General features: G+C 34.8%; 2 protein-coding genes across 5 annotated transcripts in view; one reads left to right on the top strand and one right to left on the bottom strand.

The window, feature by feature from the left end:
* The first annotated feature begins 1,933 nt into the window (after positions 1-1,933).
* On the top strand, positions 1,934-12,627 carry map1lc3b (microtubule-associated protein 1 light chain 3 beta). Its single transcript, XM_034042985.3, has 4 exons — positions 1,934-2,177; positions 6,241-6,296; positions 9,755-9,861; positions 10,954-12,627. Exons 1-4 carry the CDS (start codon positions 2,138-2,140, stop codon positions 11,126-11,128), a joined length of 378 nt encoding a protein of 125 aa, XP_033898876.1. The 5' UTR covers positions 1,934-2,137; the 3' UTR covers positions 11,129-12,627.
* A 2,328-nt stretch (positions 12,628-14,955) lies between these two features.
* Positions 14,956-20,290, bottom strand: part of zcchc14 (zinc finger, CCHC domain containing 14) — a 48,257-nt gene continuing 42,922 nt past the window's right edge. For all 4 annotated transcript variants that reach the window (XM_058993610.1, XM_058993609.1, XM_058993608.1 and 1 more), the window contains one exon: positions 14,956-20,135. In XM_058993610.1, coding sequence (XP_058849593.1) covers positions 20,080-20,135 — 56 coding nt within the window. In that variant the 3' untranslated portion in view covers positions 14,956-20,079. The remainder of the gene's footprint in view (positions 20,136-20,290) is intronic.

Here is a 20,290-nt window from a genome sequence, read left to right as displayed (position 1 = left end):
ATAAATAAATAAATAAATAACCTTGAAATACAATATGTATTTCCAACATGTATTTTTCTGTCGCTTTCTGTTGTGCTACCTGATGTGCAACAATAAAACATGAAATTAAAAACATGCTTCTTGCTTAAAAGTGACAAATTCTCAAGAATTGGACAAAAATACTTCTACTATTAGGTAATACACTCTTCCATGAATTTTTATTTTAACACATTACTGAGTGTGATTAGGGACAACACATATTGTGTGTTAATTCTATTAGGTGAAAATACAGAACAGTGCTTTATCCAACAAAATAATACAAAATGTGTCGACCTTTATCAAACTCAGTAATGTGTTAAAACAACACACTACTCCTAAGTGTATTGGCTTTTTTACTTGTAATCCAGTCATTATTTGTTAATACCCCATTTTAAAAATTAATTATTTATATGTACATAATTTAGACGTGTTTAAAGCCATTTCTATTTCAAACCCGTTTTTACTCCCACCAGGACTTGAACCTGGATCTTCTATCCAATGCCGATGTGTTCACCAAGTACACCACAGAAGTAAGAGTACAGGCTTAAACATTTTCAAATGTTTCACCACCTACTAAAAGTAGTAAGTTCGAGTTTGAGTAATACAACTTTAAAATGTACTAGTAGGCAGCATTACACATTTGAAGAACAGTCAACCTTGGAACACAAACAGAAATTACGCTGTGGCAACATTGCAAAGTTAAAACAGAACGATACAATGCTGTGGCAACACAAATTTGAACTATTCACAAATAACAAAAAGTAAAGTTTTAAAATATTCTTGAAGGTAAAAGACAACAATCTATACTGTATGTATGCAGGCACAATACAACCAAAACCTGAGGTAGCCGGCCTACTCTGATAGATCACTAGGTGGTAGCGTTTCCCTCTTTTACTTTTTTTGTACCATATCTTTTGACAACATTTCATTTTTCCACTCCTGAAAAGACACTTGCTGTATCCTGACAATACCAGTTTCCAAAATACTGCTGGTGTGAGGACGATTTTCTATCCTTTTTGCATTACTGCAAAGAATAACATCCGTCTTTTTGACATATTTCCTGCGAACAATTCCAGCCTGCACCTGTTGTATCTTTATCTTTCTGTACCGCTGCGTGGTGTAAGATACAGATGTATATACATTCAGTATTTTATCTGATTTATTGTTTCACGAATGCTAAAGAATTTGGAAAAAGGTCGTGAGTTCCACGTGGAAAGGGATTCTTCAGAGATGTACCACAGTGCAAGTCAATTATAAAGTAGAATGATACTGAAGCTAATGGACACTAAAACTAAAAGCCTTGCTGAGCCACTTATTTTCATTTTCATTGACTTTCCCCTTTGTTTTCCCTAGGGCTTCGAGTTTTTTTAAGGGTTTTACACAAAGAAAATTAGCAGCTACTTGTACGGGCATTACATTTCGGAGTTATCTAAAGTTTTGATTCAGTTGGTGTCATTTTCTATCAATGCCTGGTGATTAATGTAAAGTCATGCAATGCCTTGGTATGAAATAGCATTTTCACCTGGTTACTCGGGTAACAATCATTATTAAAAAAACAAAAAAAACGACCTATGCCATTTGTGAGACGTGTAAATTTTTCGGTAAAATTTTAAAATCGTGAAAACTGAAAATATAGGGCCTTATAAATATAAACCATGCTGATTATATATATATATATATATAGGCGGAGAAACAATATAACTACTAAAGACACATTTTAATGTCAATATTATATATTCTGCTGCCACGAAGTTACAAAAAAACGAAGAAAAAAAAATGAGTCAGTATTTTTTGCCCCCAACATAACTGACGCTGAATCTCAGTAGTTTAATCAGACATATCTTTGCTGTAATAACGATGAAGCCCTGCCTTGTTTCACTCAAAAAAACAACTTCATCCTGTGCGTGACCTCACCCCTGACGTCATTGGTCAGCTGACCGTTTTGTTTTTGCTGGTTAAGGTGGAACTCCAGACAGTAGCAACAAGAAAGAAAAAGAGATCCGCAGTGATAATTCTGTTCGTAAGTCAGCTTTTAAAAACGTGATTATAATATCGTATTTTATTTTAATTTGACCGCTGCTTTGGCCTTAAATATCTGTTTTCACCTCAACCGAAAAATATGCCTTCAGAAAAGACCTTCAAACAAAGAAGGACATTTGGTAGGTATTTATTTTTGTTAATATATCAATACAATTTTCATCATTATGCAGTTAACAGTTTGGTATTTATAACGACGTTAATTGAGTAGTGTTTCCAGAATATTATTCTATATAAATGTGTGTCGATAAATAATAACCAGTCGTATTGTTTTGTTTTATTTATGAAAGCGGTACCGTCGTATATGTTTCGAAAAGATTATATAAACTAATCAAATGTTTAACTTAATGTAATTTAGGACGTGGTAGCAATGAACAAAAAAGTCAAGTGTTGTTATTTAATGGCGACCCCCCCCCCCCCCCAAATAAAATAATAGAATTATTAATTGTAGCGAGGGTGGTGGCTGTGTTAAGACAAGAAACGGGGTTTAGCCTAGTAGTTGTGACAGTACACGTATATAATCAAATATTATTGATCGCTGTATGGTAGCCTTGTTGTGTATTTAACAGAAGGATATATCATACATACATACATACATACATACATACATACATACATACATACATACATACATCTGCGCAAGATCTGAGTCCGAATGCAGTCAGCTGCAGGATTGGGGGATGGGGTGACGTTGTTGGGCTAGTGTACATGCAGGCCTTTGGACAAGTCGGAAAGAAATAAAGCTGTTTTGATCTTATTATTAATCTTAAACGTTATAAAAACTAACATAGCTATTTTCAGTGTTTGTGTATTGTGATTTTGATTTTTTATTCTTGGCTCACGATGTTGATGTTCTACCATAAAACATTTCTAATTTCGTACATTAGTTTGCATATCAATCATAATACTACAATAACGCAGCTTTTTTATACAGTATATTAATAAACGATTTTATGCTAATTCGTAATTGCTGGGACATTTGATAAACACACAATACAGTTCAGGTTTCATAAAGCTTGTGAAAGACTCTGAATACTGTAAATATATGTTATGAATTCGACCATCACTCTTTTTTTTTACAGCTAACCACATCGATATAATTTAGAAAAACTGTCAAATAATTAAATTTGTTTATTTATTTATTTATTTATTTATTTATTTATTTATTTATTTATTTAAATCATCCTTCCAGCGATTTAGCCTATGTTACTGCCTGCCCGAAGAAAATGACAGGTGATGTTCTATTACTTCTAGAATACGACAAATACGAACCGGAGTTGACCCAAACAATTTACCAATAGTAGCTGCACCACACAATGTCGTACTTGGCAGCGATAAAGCACATTACTTTGTTTTAAAATAAAGCAAAACTAACGACAGCGTTCCAAAAAAAAAATAACGACGGAGTTGAAATATCGACATATAGGCTAGCAGTTCCAAAAGCTTCCACCATACAAACCAAACAAACAAGCGTGCTGTGGATTAAGGCGGTGTATTTCATATTACGAACTAATAATAATAACAATAATAATAATAATAATAATAATAATAATAATAAACATTTTCAAAATGTGTATGTGCAGCAGTATAAATAAACCATTTCCCTTTACGTTGGTATACTGTAACTTGCCACCAAGAACGTAAGACATTAAAATTCACAATTGAAGTACAAAAGGGATATTTTATTAGCTCCGCTAGTAGTGAACCGATATTTAGTGCTTTTGAAGTACAAATCGAGTTTAAAGACCAGAGTATATTATGAAAATAACAAATGACAGGAAGTGTTTAACGATGTAATTCCATTGAAGGGGGGGGGGGGGGGGGGGGGGGTTAAAAAAACAAACAAACAAAAAAACCAAACAGCCTCGAACTTTTTTTTTTTTCTATCAGATCGCCTTGTTGGAATTATACAGCGTTATCCCACACCCCTTGTCACATATGAATCATTCTGTATAGAGTAATGTAGGCACTAAGGTAAACAAAAAAAAACAGGGCCTACTCTAAAATATACCCTGAAGATGCTGAATCATTCTTTAGTGCATTTGGCCATGTAATGTATCGCCCTTTCTCCCCTGGGACTAGCTGTACTTCCTCTTTTTTTGGAGTTGCTTCATTACAGTATAGAAGGCAGACTTCTAAACAGCTTTTCAAGCTTTTGCTGCCTCAAAAAATAGACCAGAGAGTAAGCACTATTTACACCACAGCTGTGCAAATTAAAACCAATTCACTCTCCCTTTTAAACCATATATGTATGTGTGTAACTATCTAACTATCTACTGTGTATATATATATATATATATATATATATATATATATATATAAAAATATAAATATAATATTAATTTACCTTTTTCTTTTTGGTTTTGCACCTTATGCTACACAGCAGTTTTCCTTTTTTTTTTTTTATAATAATCTGGTTTGAAAGGTTATGGGTTTGATTTTCCAACAGTAGCTATAGCTGTTCATAAAGACTAGGATGATAATACATTTCTGTATGCTGTGTGCACATATGGACCATTTGTCTTATACTTCACAATACAGAGGTGAGCAAAATGCATAAAATCTCATTATTTACACACAGCTGTGGTCTAAATAAACAAGGCTATATCTTAGCAAATGTTTATTTTTCCTATATTTTGTTTGATACAAATTAAAATTTACTTGCAGTTTATTACTTGTTAAATAAAAAAGGCTATTAGTTATTAATATTTCCCCTCAAGACAGATGTAAAGAAGGTACAGTCTGTGGGTATACAGACACAACAGTCATTGTCTTAACATTTCCTACACACCTGTATTCTATGTTTTTTTTCAGTCAAGTTATGTTACAAGTGTTGTCCAGTAACAGTTGTTTCACTGACACATTGTTTTAACCTCTAGCCATATAAATGATGCAGACCACACTCTTTTGAGACACAATGGAAACGATTTCAAGACAATACTGTCCATTAGGTGCTTATAAAGTTACAAGAGGAATCAACAGCAGGTATACATATGAACAGTAGGTATAGCTGGCACATGGTCTGCTCCACATTGTTCCACTGTCACCCATAGTGCTGTTTTACATCATCAAAAAAATATTAAATAACAAAACTTTATAAAAATGACAACGCACTAGGTTGGCACCCACATGCCGTAATTACTTATTTTAGCCCATTTCTATGGAACTACAAACATATGTTGACATTCCAAGCATTCCATTCAAGTTCTAACAAATGAGGTCCATTTAATATTGTGGTTTTATTTCACATTACTATCATACTACTTACAGGAAGCAAATTAATCCAGGAACCACATAAACAAGTCATGGTATGCACATCCATCTGTATGCTATGGCTATATCTTGAGATCCACTCCCCCATTTGTAATGAAACTTTGTATACATGCTTTAAATACAGAATACCCACAAGTTATAAATAAATGTGGGTATAAGTTAGTAGACATCTCAGTGCTACTCCAGAAATAGATGGAAAAGATGATCAGAATACAGGCCAGAAATGAAACCGATTAAACACACACAAAATAATGGGGGGAAATAGATACTGTATTTCCAAAGAGCACAATAAGCCATTAGAAAGACTGTTTTATGTATTCTCCATCTTGGTTGCTAATACTTGCCAGAGTTAGTTTTCCAGCTGAATGAGAGCCAGTTGCTGCTAGGGACAGCTTGCTTGAAGTGCAGCAAAGAAGCTCTTCAGGTTGATAAGCATGTCGGTACTGACTGTGCCATTTTGATTCATTGCTTATTTTTTATCCCCTCCAGTACATACATGTCAAACTTACTAAACACTGTACTTATTGTCATTAAACATGGTAGAGCATATCTAATGCATTCATTCAAAACAGGCTTGAAGTTTATTCGGCTGTGCTCCTTCTTGGAATAACTACAGGACTGTAACTGCTCATGGCGTATCCCTGTGTTATTTGGACACGGGAATACAGTACACCAAGAGGGATTGGTAAAACTATCAGTAAGGTGTAGGAGCACCTTCCAATCAAGTGTCTACTATGCAACAGGGACCTCTTTTATGTATCACAGACTATATCAAGCCATTCCAAATTAATCTGTCTGGTGAATGACAGCCCATGTACGCTAGAGGGGTGCAATAAATGGCAGATGTCGTTTTTTGTCCAGCTCCTGTATGTTCCTAACATTGTTTTTTGTATTGTTTTATTTAAATCACAGAACAAAGAGTGGAAGATGTAAGACTGATTCGAGAGCAACACCCGACGAAAATCCCAGTAAGTAAATTGTTTAATGAGCTGTAATTGCGCTTTTATTGATTAAATTGCTACCGCTCATTTGTGTCTAAGATTTATCGATTAAAGCCAAGCCACGCCACATGACTGGAATCATTGCCAGGCCAACATCTGTACAGTACACATTGCTGCCTGGTAAAAAGAATGTGGGCTCATTAGCCAGAGACCACAGTTAATAAAGAATACAGTACTTAAGCACAGAAAATTAAAAAGTATTTTAAATATCATGGTTGAGTCCTTTTTTAAAAAGGGTTTTAGACTTCTATGGTGGGGATATAGTAGTTGTCCATGCATATGTCACGCTTATATAATACAGTTTTAACTTTATCCTGACAAGCCTAAATGTACTAACTTTGTTTAACTGTGTTTGTAAAAAAAAAAAAAAAAAAAAAAAAAAAATGTAATTAGGCAAAAAGCCAACAACAAAAACATGATTTGAATTTCTTTCAATCGTCACCATGGGGAAAGCCAGTGACTCAATTCGGAGGTTCAGAGGCCCATCTCATTCAAGATTTTAGCTTTGTTTTACATCATATCGTGCTAGATAGCAACAGAAATTGAAACCACAAAAAAACCCACAGATAATTAAGTTATAAAATATGCATTCCAAATGTTACAGTATTAACTTTCCATTAGCTAAGGATGAATTTGCACAGAATTACACCAGTAAGTGCATTACAGGCCTATAGATTTGCCGACAAGGTCTTGCTTTATGTATATGTTATGGTAAAAGTCAGTCTGTTAAATCTTTATGGATGCAGTTACTTTAAGATCCAAGTAGCATTTGCTGCTTCTAATCAAACCGAATTCCCATTACACCAAGAACTCCAGCAGTATCTGATTGCACAAACCAACCTTCTGCTGCTCTGTGCACTTACCTTCTGTCTGGAGTTTGCGGTGTAGGGTATTTGCATCTCATGATACCCAGGGATCAGGCTGGGGGGGAACATTGCACTGAAGAGTTTGAGTTCCTGAAATAATCCTATTAGGACAGAATCATACAAACACTCAGGCAACTCAATGTTGCAGCTAAGTGAGTCTGACCCTCACACTTAAATCTTTACATGTACTGCAGTGAATGAACTACTTTGTCACAATAATGAACACTCTGTTTTTTTTCTGCCATAGATTTAATTGCCGAACTACCTTTCTCTGGCATTTTCAAACCTAAAATTAGATTTTTTTGTAGGCTTGGTGGTCCAGTGGTTAAAGAAAAGGGCTTGCTACCAGGAGGTTCTCGGTTCAAATGCCAGCCAGCCACTGATTAGCTGTATGTGACTCTGAGCAAGTCGCTTAACCTTCTTGTGCTCCATCCATCGGATGAGATGTAAAATGAGGCCGTCTTGTAAGTGACTCTGCAGCAGTTGTTGATGCATAGTTCACCCCCTAGTTTCGAAGTCGCTAAGGGCTTCTGCTAAATTACTAATTAATAATAATATTAATTAATAATAAATGAAAACTTAGATTTTCAAACTAGAATCATATACTATATAACTAAACAGCCACATTTAAAGTCAGAAAATTGTAGTTTCTATTCGAAAAGATTCAGGAAGTCAGTTTGGCAGTTGCATCAATTGCGAATGCAGCATTTCGCAGGTTCTTGAAACACAAATTTTGTTTGCACGTCATTTGGTAGGCCTGATTTGGCATAAATGCAAAAATAAATGCCCCCCCCCTTTATAAAAATTCTAAATTAATATTAATATTTTGATTGATTGATGATTCTAATTCAATTTTTGCAATGTTTATGTTGTGAATAATGGGCCATATTCAAATAGCTTTAACTTGAGTTATATAATAATGTTTTTAAAGTCCTATGGGTTAAAGTGTAGAATAGTCAGCAGTGAACTAGGCCCAATCTCACCATGTGACACAAACTAAAAAAATATGCAGTTTCATGGCATGTGGAAATGCATGAAAATATCCTTGCACAACAGTGTTGCTTCCTAACTATTAAGTGCGAGTAAGTACAAACTATTAATGTATGATGTTATTTTAAAAGCTAAATAACTTGGTGAAATAAACAGGAAAACATGAAACATAATATTTAGCCAGGGACTCAAACCCTGCCCCTCCTTTGTGGAAAGCCCCTGACTGTTCCTGCAGTCCACATGAACCCAGTCCTACCAGAGTTAAATAACCCAGTGTGCTACACAGCCTCAAACTAGAACGGACTTGCCTGCAGGTGGTAAAGCTCTCAATAAACAGGAAATTAGAATACACTTCACTGTCAAATGTGGTTGTACTTAAATGTCTGTAATCAGCACTGGTATATTGTTAACAGTGCGGCTGCCTTTCAAGACGGTTTATTTGAGACATTTCAGTATTTAATGAAGGTAGAATATACACTATGATAAGTAAATCTGCAAAACCAAATAAGCGATCTGTTCCAAGAAGCGATACAAATTAGGTGTAATAATGATTGGGTCAGGGAGTGTAGAATGTTTTTTTAGTTTTAGTTTTGCTTCCAGAGATAAGAGCGTTGTCATTATAACCTCCTACTGCTGTAAGTAGTAACAGACATATGCCTGGTTTGCTCATAGTGACAGAGTGGAAATGTGTGGGTCCCTGCAGTGTAAACTACCTTTGGGAGGAATCAAACAAACTGGACAGTCAACAAGACCCACTTTGAACCTTGGAAGAATGAACTGTAGTAAACGGCAGTGTAAAATTGGACATGACCATGGGACAAAATAAAAAAAAGGTTCCCAAGTCATCTTTGCTACAGAATGTCCTATATTGTAAAAGCACAGGCTTTCACTGCCAACTGAAAAAATGTCTACACATTTTAAAGTTGCGGAACAGTTATGGTAATGAGGTTCAAGTAAGGAGCTGAAAAATGACTTGGCTCATGATCACAAACTGTACACTTCCATTTGACCTCTTGTTTATTTTTTCCCTCAATAAACAAGTTCTGTGCTCTGTGCCAGTGAGGTTGTGACCTTGGATTTCATGTGGCCTGCACATGTTTATCTGAACTGTGTCTGTGTGCCTCTTTCTGGTTCCCTGGCTGTTATAGTGCTTCGTATGGAAGAAGAGAATGCACTGGAACCTTCTTAAAGGACTAATAACCAAGTCATTAATGACTATCATGCCATATGCAAGATTCTGTTTCAATGAGTCATGTGTTTCCTGTTTGGTTTTACAATCAATCACCTCCAAAATGTTCCTAAACGGTAACAGCAATCTGGTGATATAGAAAGCTGGCAGAGGACTTGCAGATAAACACAATACAAGCTTTACTGTTTTTTTTTTTATTTTTTTTTTTTTTTTTCACGAACAGAAGTTACTTACTGTATATACTTATTTGAAGTACAAATACCAGTGGCTAAAAGGTTGTCTAAAAGGTTGTCACCTTCATCAGAACAATTGATGGGTTTGCATGGGAAACAATCACTGTGAGCCGTGGTGCTGTAAACCTCTCCCTTGTATATTTTCAGGTGATCATTGAGAGGTACAAGGGGGAGAAGCAGCTGCCCATCCTGGATAAAACTAAGTTCCTGGTTCCTGACCATGTGAACATGAGTGAGCTGATCAAGATTATCAGGTGCTGCAGAATTTCTGCAATAATCTCCATTCCATCATTCAGTATTGAGCCAGTATTCGTTTTCCTCTAGTTAGCACAACAACCTTCTAGAAGGCCCTTATTTGGCTGTAAATTAGATTTTCCCGGTTATTTTTCTGACCTTTGTTGTCCTGCCACCACAGTATGCATTCATTTCCTGTGCAGTAGGTTAAGGGACCCCCACGTGCAGTGTCCTAGTATCTGCTACACATGAAGTGAATTAAAAATAATTACTTCAGGGAGAATCTGGAAACTAGAGGTGAAAAGCGTTTTGGGTTATCACCTGATTTGTGAGAATAAAGCGCTATACATAAACTACAACAGTAGTAAATTCACTTGTATAGACTTCAGTGAGTATCTTTTCAGATCAATATCTTATTTCATTGACATCTTTCAGGTTTAAATCCTAGAAAAGACAGTATAACAAATTGCTTTGTAAGTTATCAGCACAGCTTTCGACTATTGCTGGCAACAGTATGTCCTTTCTCTTGCTTAGCTTCTTGTTTCTCATGTTGCTTAGTAGGTGGAGCACTTCTCTTCTCCTTTTTTCTGTGAGAAGGAAACGCAGTGGAGAGTGCGTGAGCTGGGATTATGAGAAACATTCCACATGATGAGGCTGACAAATTAGAAATGTCTCATAAATCGGTCATCCTTGTTTCCTCTATCCAGTTCCTACCACAAACTTTGTAAAAACAAGTGCTATTTTTGTCCAGGGTAAAAACATGAAGGTCTACGTATTTAATTGATCTAGTCCTTTGTTGGAAGTTGAGTGCCCATGAAAGGAAAGGGACAGTAGCACTGGCTACAGTCTTCCTACATTTTAGTCCTGGGCCTCTCAAGCAGAGACTGCCCATGGTATGATGGTTTTGTGATACATGTCCAATAAATCTACCATACTCAGTGTGGTCATACTAAAATAAACCTTTCAGCATTGAGAAATACTTCCTAGTCGAAATGTTTGTCAAATGATTTATTACCAATACATATTTTACCAACGAAAGTTTCAGTTATCCCCCCCCCCCCCCCCCATTAGATAACATTTAAATGCATGTGCTTCCCTCTTGTGTCCTGCAGGAGACGCCTGCAGCTTAACTCCAACCAGGCTTTCTTCCTCCTGGTGAATGGGCACAGTATGGTGAGCGTCTCCACACCAATCTCCGAGGTGTACGAGCGCGAGAAGGATGAAGACGGCTTTCTCTACATGGTCTATGCATCCCAAGAAACCTTTGGAGTTCAATCCAGCTTGTAAATCCCATTCATGTTCTTGTGTCCTAAATAGAAACCCTCCCCTCCCCACTCCAAAATACAAAACAAGAAATGGATGTCATTAAGCAACAGCTTGGAAAGATATCAGACCTATTGAAGGGGGCACTTGACTACCAGGGTTTAAGTAACAGATCAGTAACATTTTACTGTAATCCCTGCAAAATTACAAATCAAGCTTGGTTTCATGGAAAAGAAACACAAAGCAGATCACAGCACCATTTAAAACCGTGGTGGCCCTTTCTTTCCTCTCCCTACCCTCCATCAACTCTGTCCCACCCCTAAAACCATATAAGGCTAGTTCTCCTGATCAGGAAGTACTGTGCTTTGTTTTTCTTTCCAGGGGTTGGAATTTTGCTTCTTAAACTATTTTAACTGCCTTGCTGTAGACTTCAAAGCTCTTCAGGGCAAAAAGCATAATCCAGTTTTCCAAATCTTTCTGCATAGATAAATGATATGGAATTGCTCAATTTGTAACTGGGTTTAGTTGCTTTTGTATACCAAATACAGTTTAATTGTAGTTTAGAAACATCACTGTGCAAAGAACAAATATGAAGATGATTCTGTCGACTGCGTGCTTAATGCAATCTATAATGTATTAAGGTACATGGATTCTCTTCGTGGCCCTGGCAATATTTGGGTTAAGTACAATCCGTACCAGGTTTTTTTTGCCCATGCCAATATTAATTGCCCATGTTTTTTTGTCTGTAATATTTTAATGGATACCTTTTTTGTTTGTAGTTTTTATTATTACATTGTATTGCATCTTTTCCTTTTAGTCAATCTGTTTTTAAGATTCCAAAATCAACGGATGTGAATTAGCTGCCTTTACTCTGTTAATCATTTTCTGGAAAACAAATCACTGTTGAGTAGTAAAGCAAATTGAATAATACAATTATGGTGTCACATGTTGTGTGTGTTTTTTTTAAAAATATAACTTCCATGTCTGATGTTAAATATCAATCCTTTTTAATGCATTGAATTATGTTTCCAAAAGCCCACCATGCATCATCCATGGTATTTGCTCTTCATGTGCATCAGTATTTACTCTCCTGTTATGTTAAATTAAAAGCAATATACAAATGGGTTTGTTTTAAGAGTAAAAATTGTTAATACCAATATTTTTAAAATCTTTCTTTTTATTTGCATGTATCTTGTTAACATTGCCTCAATTTTTTGTTTAGTTTGTTGAAAATGTTAATAGTTTTTCTTCCTGTACATTTATTAGCTATGTTATGAGTTGTTGCGATTTGCATATTTTGTACATTTGGGGGAAAAAAAAAAAAAGAAAGGAGTTTGATTGTATTTGGTTGGATTTTTCTGTATGAGAAGTTATCAAATGTTTTCTGAAGCCGAGACGGACGACCGTTCTTGTAAAAGTTAATAAACACTGTGTGATCTTGACGACATTGGAGATTTGTGTCTGTAAAGAAATATTCCACTGTATAAAACATTGCATCCCAAATTAAATTATTACTGTACTGAGTGGTTTCCTCTTGATTCATTCAGATAAACACTTGTTAACTAATCTCATTCTTAAACCTCTCTGCTCAGATTTTGGCTGATCTCTATACCTGAACAAACTACAGAAATAGCTCAGTTATTGGCAACATATTTACAGCAGTCAGCATGGTTTCATTTTAATCTCCAGCTCTGTTTTTTTTTTTTTTCTCCCAACCTATAAAGATACAGTACTAAAAACTACTTGAACACAAGTCTTATTTTTTTATTGAAAAACTATTCATAGTGAAAGGATCCACGTCCGCAAACATGAGCCAAATTGTTATTTGTACAGAGCGTTCTGCTATTGGAGCTGTGCTACAATGCTTTAGTAATGCTGTGTCTGTCCACCTACATGTACCATGAAAATATACTCTGCAAAGCTCTACCAAAACTGGACCAACTCTAAAAACGATAGAAATAATCAAAATACAAAACACCACACCGAATGAAAGGAAGTGTATATGCCAATTATCATTTACATTAATAATGTTTCAACTGTTCTGTCTTTCGCCAGAGAGAAAGAAATACAGAATCACCACTGACCATATTATTTTAGATATTTATTTATTTCTTAGCAGATGCCCTTATCCAGGGTGACTTACAATTGTTACAAGATATCACATTATTTTTTTAAATACAATTACCCATTTATACAGTTGGGTTTTTATTGGAGCAATCTAGGTAAAGCACCTTGCTCAAGGGTACAGCAGCAGTGTCCCCCACCTGGGATTGAACCCACAACCCTCCGGTCAAGAGTCCAGAGCCCTAACCACTACTCCACACTGCTGCCATTTGACATATATAGCATGTCAAATGTTTTAAGATAAATAGGTTGCAGGTGCAGATAAAGAGCAGGTGTTTGATTGTCATAACTTTATTATTTAAACTTTTTTAAAGAAATTGGCTCCATAGGTGTTGCATAGATTTCCTATAAAATGTTAACAAAATCATAGAAGAAAATGGTAATTTCTGTTTTACTTCCTAAGATCTATTACTTACAGTTGTTGAAATTGTAGACGGGGTAACTTGTCCCTTAAGCTAAAAGTACCTTAAATATCAGATGCGACAGTCAAGCACACTGAAGGCAAAACTACTATAACTAAGGGGCATATTTTGGTGTAAAATTAAACATGACTGTGTTACACCACAGCTTTCAGATATAGTGTGTAATACATGTAAAACTATCTGTGCTGCAGAATGTTTACGACTGTAAGTCGCCCTGGATAAGGTCGTCTGCTAAGAAATAAATAAATAAAAATAGACTGAAACTGAGGTTCACTGTAAACCATAAAATCAAGAACTAACACCAAAAGAATGCTTCAAAAGGTATTTTTTAATGATTCTTAGAAAATATTTATCTTTCATACAATATATAAAACGTAATTCTTTACAATGTACAGTTTTCTTCGCGTACAAGGAATACATTATAAAAAAGGGATATTACAAAAAACATGAGATTTACACTTCAAGTTCAAATCTGTTGCATATTTTTTATTTATATTTTGAAAACTGCAACAGGCTTTTCAAATACAAAGTTTCATGCACACTGAGGAAAAAATGCATTTAAAAATTAACATCGAGATGAAAGAAATGGCAAAAAACTAAAACAAAAGGAGTTTCCCTTCATTTCCAAGTTAAATGTTTTTGATGTTTTAAAAAGGCTTGGATGCTTGGGGGGGAAATAAATTGCAGCAAGCTTAAAAAAGCTTAAACATTAAATCTATGAACCCAAAAGTAATATAAACTGTAGTTCCTTTAATATTTCTAGGAACTTGTAAAACAGTGATCACAATAGACCCACAGAAAAATTGGATCTTACATTCTTCTTCTATAGCTGATAGTTTGGCTTTGTGCTTGACTAAAAAATTAATTGAAATGCAAAAGGTACGCTTCCCAAGAGCAACATCCCTGTGAAAGAACGCAATAGAACATGTACATGCTAGAAAACCCAAGTCAAAAGCATCACGTTTTAACTGTTCACTCTATTAATAAAACACTCCAAAAGAGGAAATATTACTGCAGAAATCCACATGGACATTGACAAAGACAGACATCATCTACTTCTATAACTACATGGGCATAAAATAATACATACAGCTTATCCTGTCCTACCTAATCAAATCCCCTTGAAGTGGGACAATCAACCTAAGACATTTTAATACAATGGTGGCCTTATGCCAAGTCATCAGAATGTCCGGTGTCTTACACACACACACACACATTATATATATATATGGAGAGAGAGAGAGATATTTTATTTATATATATATATATATATATATATATATATATATATATATATATATATATATATATATATATATATGGTGTTTTTTACCTGAAAAACGCCACTTTTAAAAACAATAATTGGCAGGTTGTTACTGAAAACTATAAACGCTATGCTAACAAAGTATAAAGATGATATTCAGATTATATAAAAGGCACATATTTACACAAACAACACTGATTACTAACTGTACAAATATGAGAACACTTTTTTTTTTTTAAACCCACAAAAAAAAGTTTCCATTGTAAAATGAGTCTTTCAACTGAAGACGCAGAGAATGCCCTCAAGGTCAGGCATTTGTCAGTTTCTTTTTCTAAAACATGGTCATTTTGTGGAGCAATATGTTTTTTTTTTTTTTTTTAACCATTCAAATGGTTTTTTATTTACTGTCGGGTACAGTATAAATAATTTCTAAATTAGCCTAAAAACATTTCAACTCAAAACGCAAAGCTACTTGAAAAACCTCTTTATGAGCAGTAGTTGAGAATATTCCACATTTAGATATAAAATCCTGAAAGGTGTAATCAAAGCTTTAAACAAATCATCTTACCTCTCAACAAGTCCCTTTTGATCTTTTTTGTTTTCCCTTTTATCCTGTCACATCCCTAAAGTGTGATTGAAGTACTTGATATCCACTCACTATTCACTTCCGGTGTAAAAGGAAATAGAGGACCCTATTACCAGTAACACAGGAACTTAAAGTGTTGTGGCAAAAACAAAATGGTCTCACCCAAGTGAAAAATTAAAATAAAAAATATAGGACTTTTTATAATGTTATAATGCTTCTGAAGCTTATGAGGTAAGAAATCATATTTAAAGATTATTACAGTACCCTTAAGAAACCCAGAGGGGAGAAATATATATATCTATCTCATTTCCCCCCTAATAGTGCACATTCAAAAATAATTATAATACATACAGTATGCACATTTACAAAAAAACTTTTTTTTTTTTTTTTTACTGTGCACCTGAAACACAATTAAAGAATGTTCTATGTATGATTGTCAATAGTTTGCACAGTCAGCCCATACACACAGATTTCTATATGGAACCACCAGCATCAATGGAGAACCATAACACTGCATAAAGAGAGACCAAAATGAAAACTACCTTTTACTCCAAAACACAGAAGCGTCTACCAAATTAATAACTTGATCTCTTATCATTTTGGGTTGGTGGTGCACAAATCCTGTATATTTGATTTACTTCAGGTAACTTATACAGCAATTTGAACCAACAGTCGATTTAAAAACAAACCAAAAAAAAAAAAAAAATGAGGGTGCGAATTCCCAGCTGGAGTTAAAATGGAGGCGAGTGTGTGTACCTCGTCAATACAGTTTTAAATATATAGCTTGAAATGGGCTTGACCAATTGTGATGAAACTTTAGCAGTAATGAGAGCTAATCCGGGGGCATATAGTCTGTCTGTCTGACAATCTATATCTATAGTATATAACCACTTACCAGCTAGGATGAAACTTGAAAAAGGGCAGAATGGAAAGATACAGAGGCATCTGTCCACCCGTCAAAGTAACATTTTTACATCCCTGTACAGTGGACGCAGGTCATGATGATTTATTTCATCACGTTACTTACTGCCTTAAAACTCATGTACAGAGGCGCCAGAAAGACCTTCGGTTTGAAAGAAAGAATCTTTCACATTTGTTTGTTCTTAAAATCAGCTCTGTTCAAGCTGTGTAAGGCTAAAGTTATCTTTAGTTCTACATGATACACAATTAACAATCAAATACATACTACAGAAAACAATAAGGTGGCTACTTTTTAAAAATGGAAAAAATATACTTAGTAGTTTCAAACTATAATACAAGATTCAATTTCACACATTTTGCATAGGCTTAACAGTACATCCAGCAGATTCTGAAATCTGAATATATACCCCAAGGGCTATTTACAAATGATCATTTTTATAAAAACAACTAATCTTAACACCTATCATAACCACAGAAACCATTTTGACCTTGATCACGAACATACTAAAAAATGACTAGAATATTTTTTGGCAGTTACAAGCTGTATCCTTGGAAGATTTATTATTATTATTATTATTATTATTATTATTATTATTATTATTATCACAATATTTGCAACTATAAAGTAAAATGTTACAACTGTGCATCCTGTAAACAGTTTTTTCTAAACTGTGCGACCTTTAAATAAGTGCTGTATGAGTTTTGACCAGTTTAAAACAAATGCCTGCAGACAACTTTTTAAATCCCTTTAGTTTCCTGTGTAGATTTGAAAGTAATGCCATTTCCTAGGACAAACCAGTAAATGGTGTTAAGCTGCATGTATGTATGTATGTATGTATGTATATATAAACTGAAGTAGCTACTTTTCACATATGAAAAAGTGAAACAAAAACATAAACAGATTACTTGTAGGTGAATATACACTGAAGTATGTAAGTTATTTATTTAATAGCTTTTTCAGCCCTCTATTTATATATAGATACTGTATGAAAACATAACACATTAACCAATGGGTTTAACTTGCCATAGAAAAAAGTGCATTTAAAAAATATAGTATGACTTTCAACAGCTAGTATCAATTTTAATTCTGCAATTTTCTGGTACAGCTGTTCCTTTTTTTTTTTTTTTGGACACTTACCTTAGTAATTTGGAAATTGAAATACTCCTGGATAAAGAGGTGACTTCAAAATGATTGACTGTAATGCAATGCAAAATGTTTTGGTTTTTACTGCATGATTGTATAGGATTCTCCGCATTCTGTAATCAGAACTGTCACATTACTGACAAAAGGCAGTATTAAATATACAGCTATGGCTAAAAGCTTTGTATCTCCCTATAGAATTAACTCATTTGGCTTTATAAAGTCGAATTAATCCTGCTGAATAATATTACGTTAACACATTGAATTACATACCGCTTTGTAGCTTTCTATATACTTAATGAAAAACTGACATTTCGAAATCTAACAACATGCTGTGGCTTTCGGTAGACTTTTGCAATATAATTTTGTAGTTTCTTTACACAGTGTTAAACAAAAGATCTAAATTATGTTCATATAGTTTTTTTTGTGTTTTTTTTTTTTAAATTATGTCTCAATCCTAAAATTCTAGGTGATGCAAAACTTTTGGCCATAGCTGTAGATTTATCAATAAACACACACAATTATTTAGATAGACTTTTTTTATCTCACTTCCCAGTATCAATGTACAGTCTTTAATCACCAGATGGTGCACATTGTTGAGGTGCACACAATCAAAAAAGAATAAAGGCAGTCCCCATGTCCACAATGCGCCCCCAGCTTTGATAGAGATCGGAGCTACGCAAATCCAACGTAGCACTGAAAAGTATTTCACAGCTGTGTGACAGGAAAATACAGAACACCAGAGACAGGACTTGGTCTGTCTTGTTTAGATGTTATAATAGCTCTTTCAACTTGCCATGTTCATTGAAAGATTCTGCTGTTTTGGTTTAATCTTGAGTATTAAAATGTACATCTCAAGGATCTTATCCTTGGAAAAAACCCTGGTGTGACAAACAAATCAAAACACTGTAACAAGCGTATTGGCACAAGTTTAAACCTGAAATCCCTGCTATTTACACTACCGGTTGTACAGTATTATTTTAACTGCAGTATCCTATTAGGTTTGCAGCAGCTGGTTTATTTTCAAATAGTAAATAGTGTCCAAAATACCCAACATAAAATGATTTGAATCTTTTTAAAAGGGTGCAGTATTTTTTTTTGTTTCATGATAAACGTTTCATGCAGTAGACTGGACAAATGTCCGTTAATGTTTTTTGCGGCATTTTAACAGACACGGGCAAAGACGCGTATATCTGACTAAGAGGGTTATTCAAAATCTGAATTTTGAGTTAAGTTCTTATCCTTTTAAAAAATATGAATCTGCTTTCCTTTACTGAAAGTACTGATCTTCTTTGACATGTTAAGTTATATTGTTTAAGCAATTATGTCCAGAATGTAATTTGTCCGTTTACTTTTATTAACAAAGATTTACCCAGTTTTATAAATAACCCCCGAAGTTATGTTTGGCCTACTGAACCAGGTGGCGTTTACTTTGAACAGGTGTTGAACCAAAGGATCAACGTCATCTTCTGTATTGATATCTGCTGCACACAAGAGCTCAAGCTTGTAGCTTCAAAGTAAAACTAGCTGGACTGTAGCTCGGACCATCTGAACGATTAATTTGTAAAAATCCACATTCTGGAGTATTCCCGTCCTCACTCTGCAGTGTCTTCTGCCATCACTGCAACACTCAACTCCACACTCCTGGTAGTTGCTGGGTAGATGCTGGTTAGGAGATACAAGAAGCAGCATTAGCTTTTCGGTAGGACTGGGTGGTGAGAGAAGCCCATATCTTGCAAAGCAGTCCACAACTTGTCATTTCTTCCCAACTATCCTGGATTTTCAGGTTTACTCTACCAACGACCCAGGTGTCTGCCTTTTAGGAAGAGTTTGTAGGTTGTTGTTTTTTTTTTCTTTAATGGTTGCGAATTCAAATAGAGAACCATTTAATCCAGACAATCTGCTCCTGGCATCACTAAGCTCACTTATTTTTTTATTTATTTTTTATTAATATGTCCATTACTATGTCATTTGTCTTTATATAAAACTGCATACATTTTTTATGGATTTGATTTAGCCTAAAGGTTTGTCCATTTTTTTCCCATTCAACTGGCTTCCTGGGAAGTACAAAGTTGAAGGCTTAGTTGGTGGTCATTTTTGGTCCAAGATTAACAGCCTGGCAGGCATAGGTTACATTCTGTTCTGTCCATACATGTTTCATGTTGTGTTGCTAGAAAGTGTGTTTTTGTAAAAGTTATTGTCCAGTTAGTTTTCCAAAGTAGAGCTGGATCAACCCACCAGCTGTTGGATTAGCTGACTTTCATTTTGTTCTGAAGTTATACATTTTCAGTCCTGCAGTTTGTAGCATTATGAAAGGAAACCCCATTGATTCCACGATTTCTTGATAAATTCTCCCTTATCTTCAAACAAGGTAGAATTAGTGCATATCAAGAGCTGTTTATTTCCAAGAGTACACATTAAGAGCACCTTTGGAGAATGGCATGGTAAGACACTTTAGCATCAGCAGCAGTTTGTCTGCATGCTCCATTTGTGTTTTTAATCTTTCACTTGGTAATACTAATCTGCAGAGTCCACACTTTCAGGAGCAGGCGCGTACTTCAACCTAAAGGTACCTGAAACAAAAATAGAACAGCGGTCTGATCAATCATTTAACAGTTTGTACCAATACATTTTGACCCGCCTATATCATTTCATTATTTACCTATTCTGTAAAGTGTACTTTTGCAATTTTATTGCTTAAGGATCACTTACTGCAATGTTTCACAAT

This window comes from Acipenser ruthenus, chromosome 20, assembly GCF_902713425.1.
Source record: "Acipenser ruthenus chromosome 20, fAciRut3.2 maternal haplotype, whole genome shotgun sequence".
Taxonomy (NCBI): Eukaryota; Metazoa; Chordata; class Actinopteri; order Acipenseriformes; family Acipenseridae; genus Acipenser; species Acipenser ruthenus.
The sequence above is the reverse complement of the archived record's forward strand: the minus strand, read 5'-3'. Positions and strand labels throughout refer to the sequence as shown.

Coding starts and splice junctions, on each gene's coding strand:
- map1lc3b (XM_034042985.3), top strand. CDS start 2,138: ATGCCTTCAGAAAAGACCTTCAAACAAAGAAGGACATTTG. Junction 6,297..9,754: donor AACACCCGACGAAAATCCCA/GTAAGTAAATTG, acceptor GTATATTTTCAG/GTGATCATTGAGAGGTACAA. Junction 9,862..10,953: donor GAGCTGATCAAGATTATCAG/GTGCTGCAGAAT, acceptor TGTGTCCTGCAG/GAGACGCCTGCAGCTTAACT.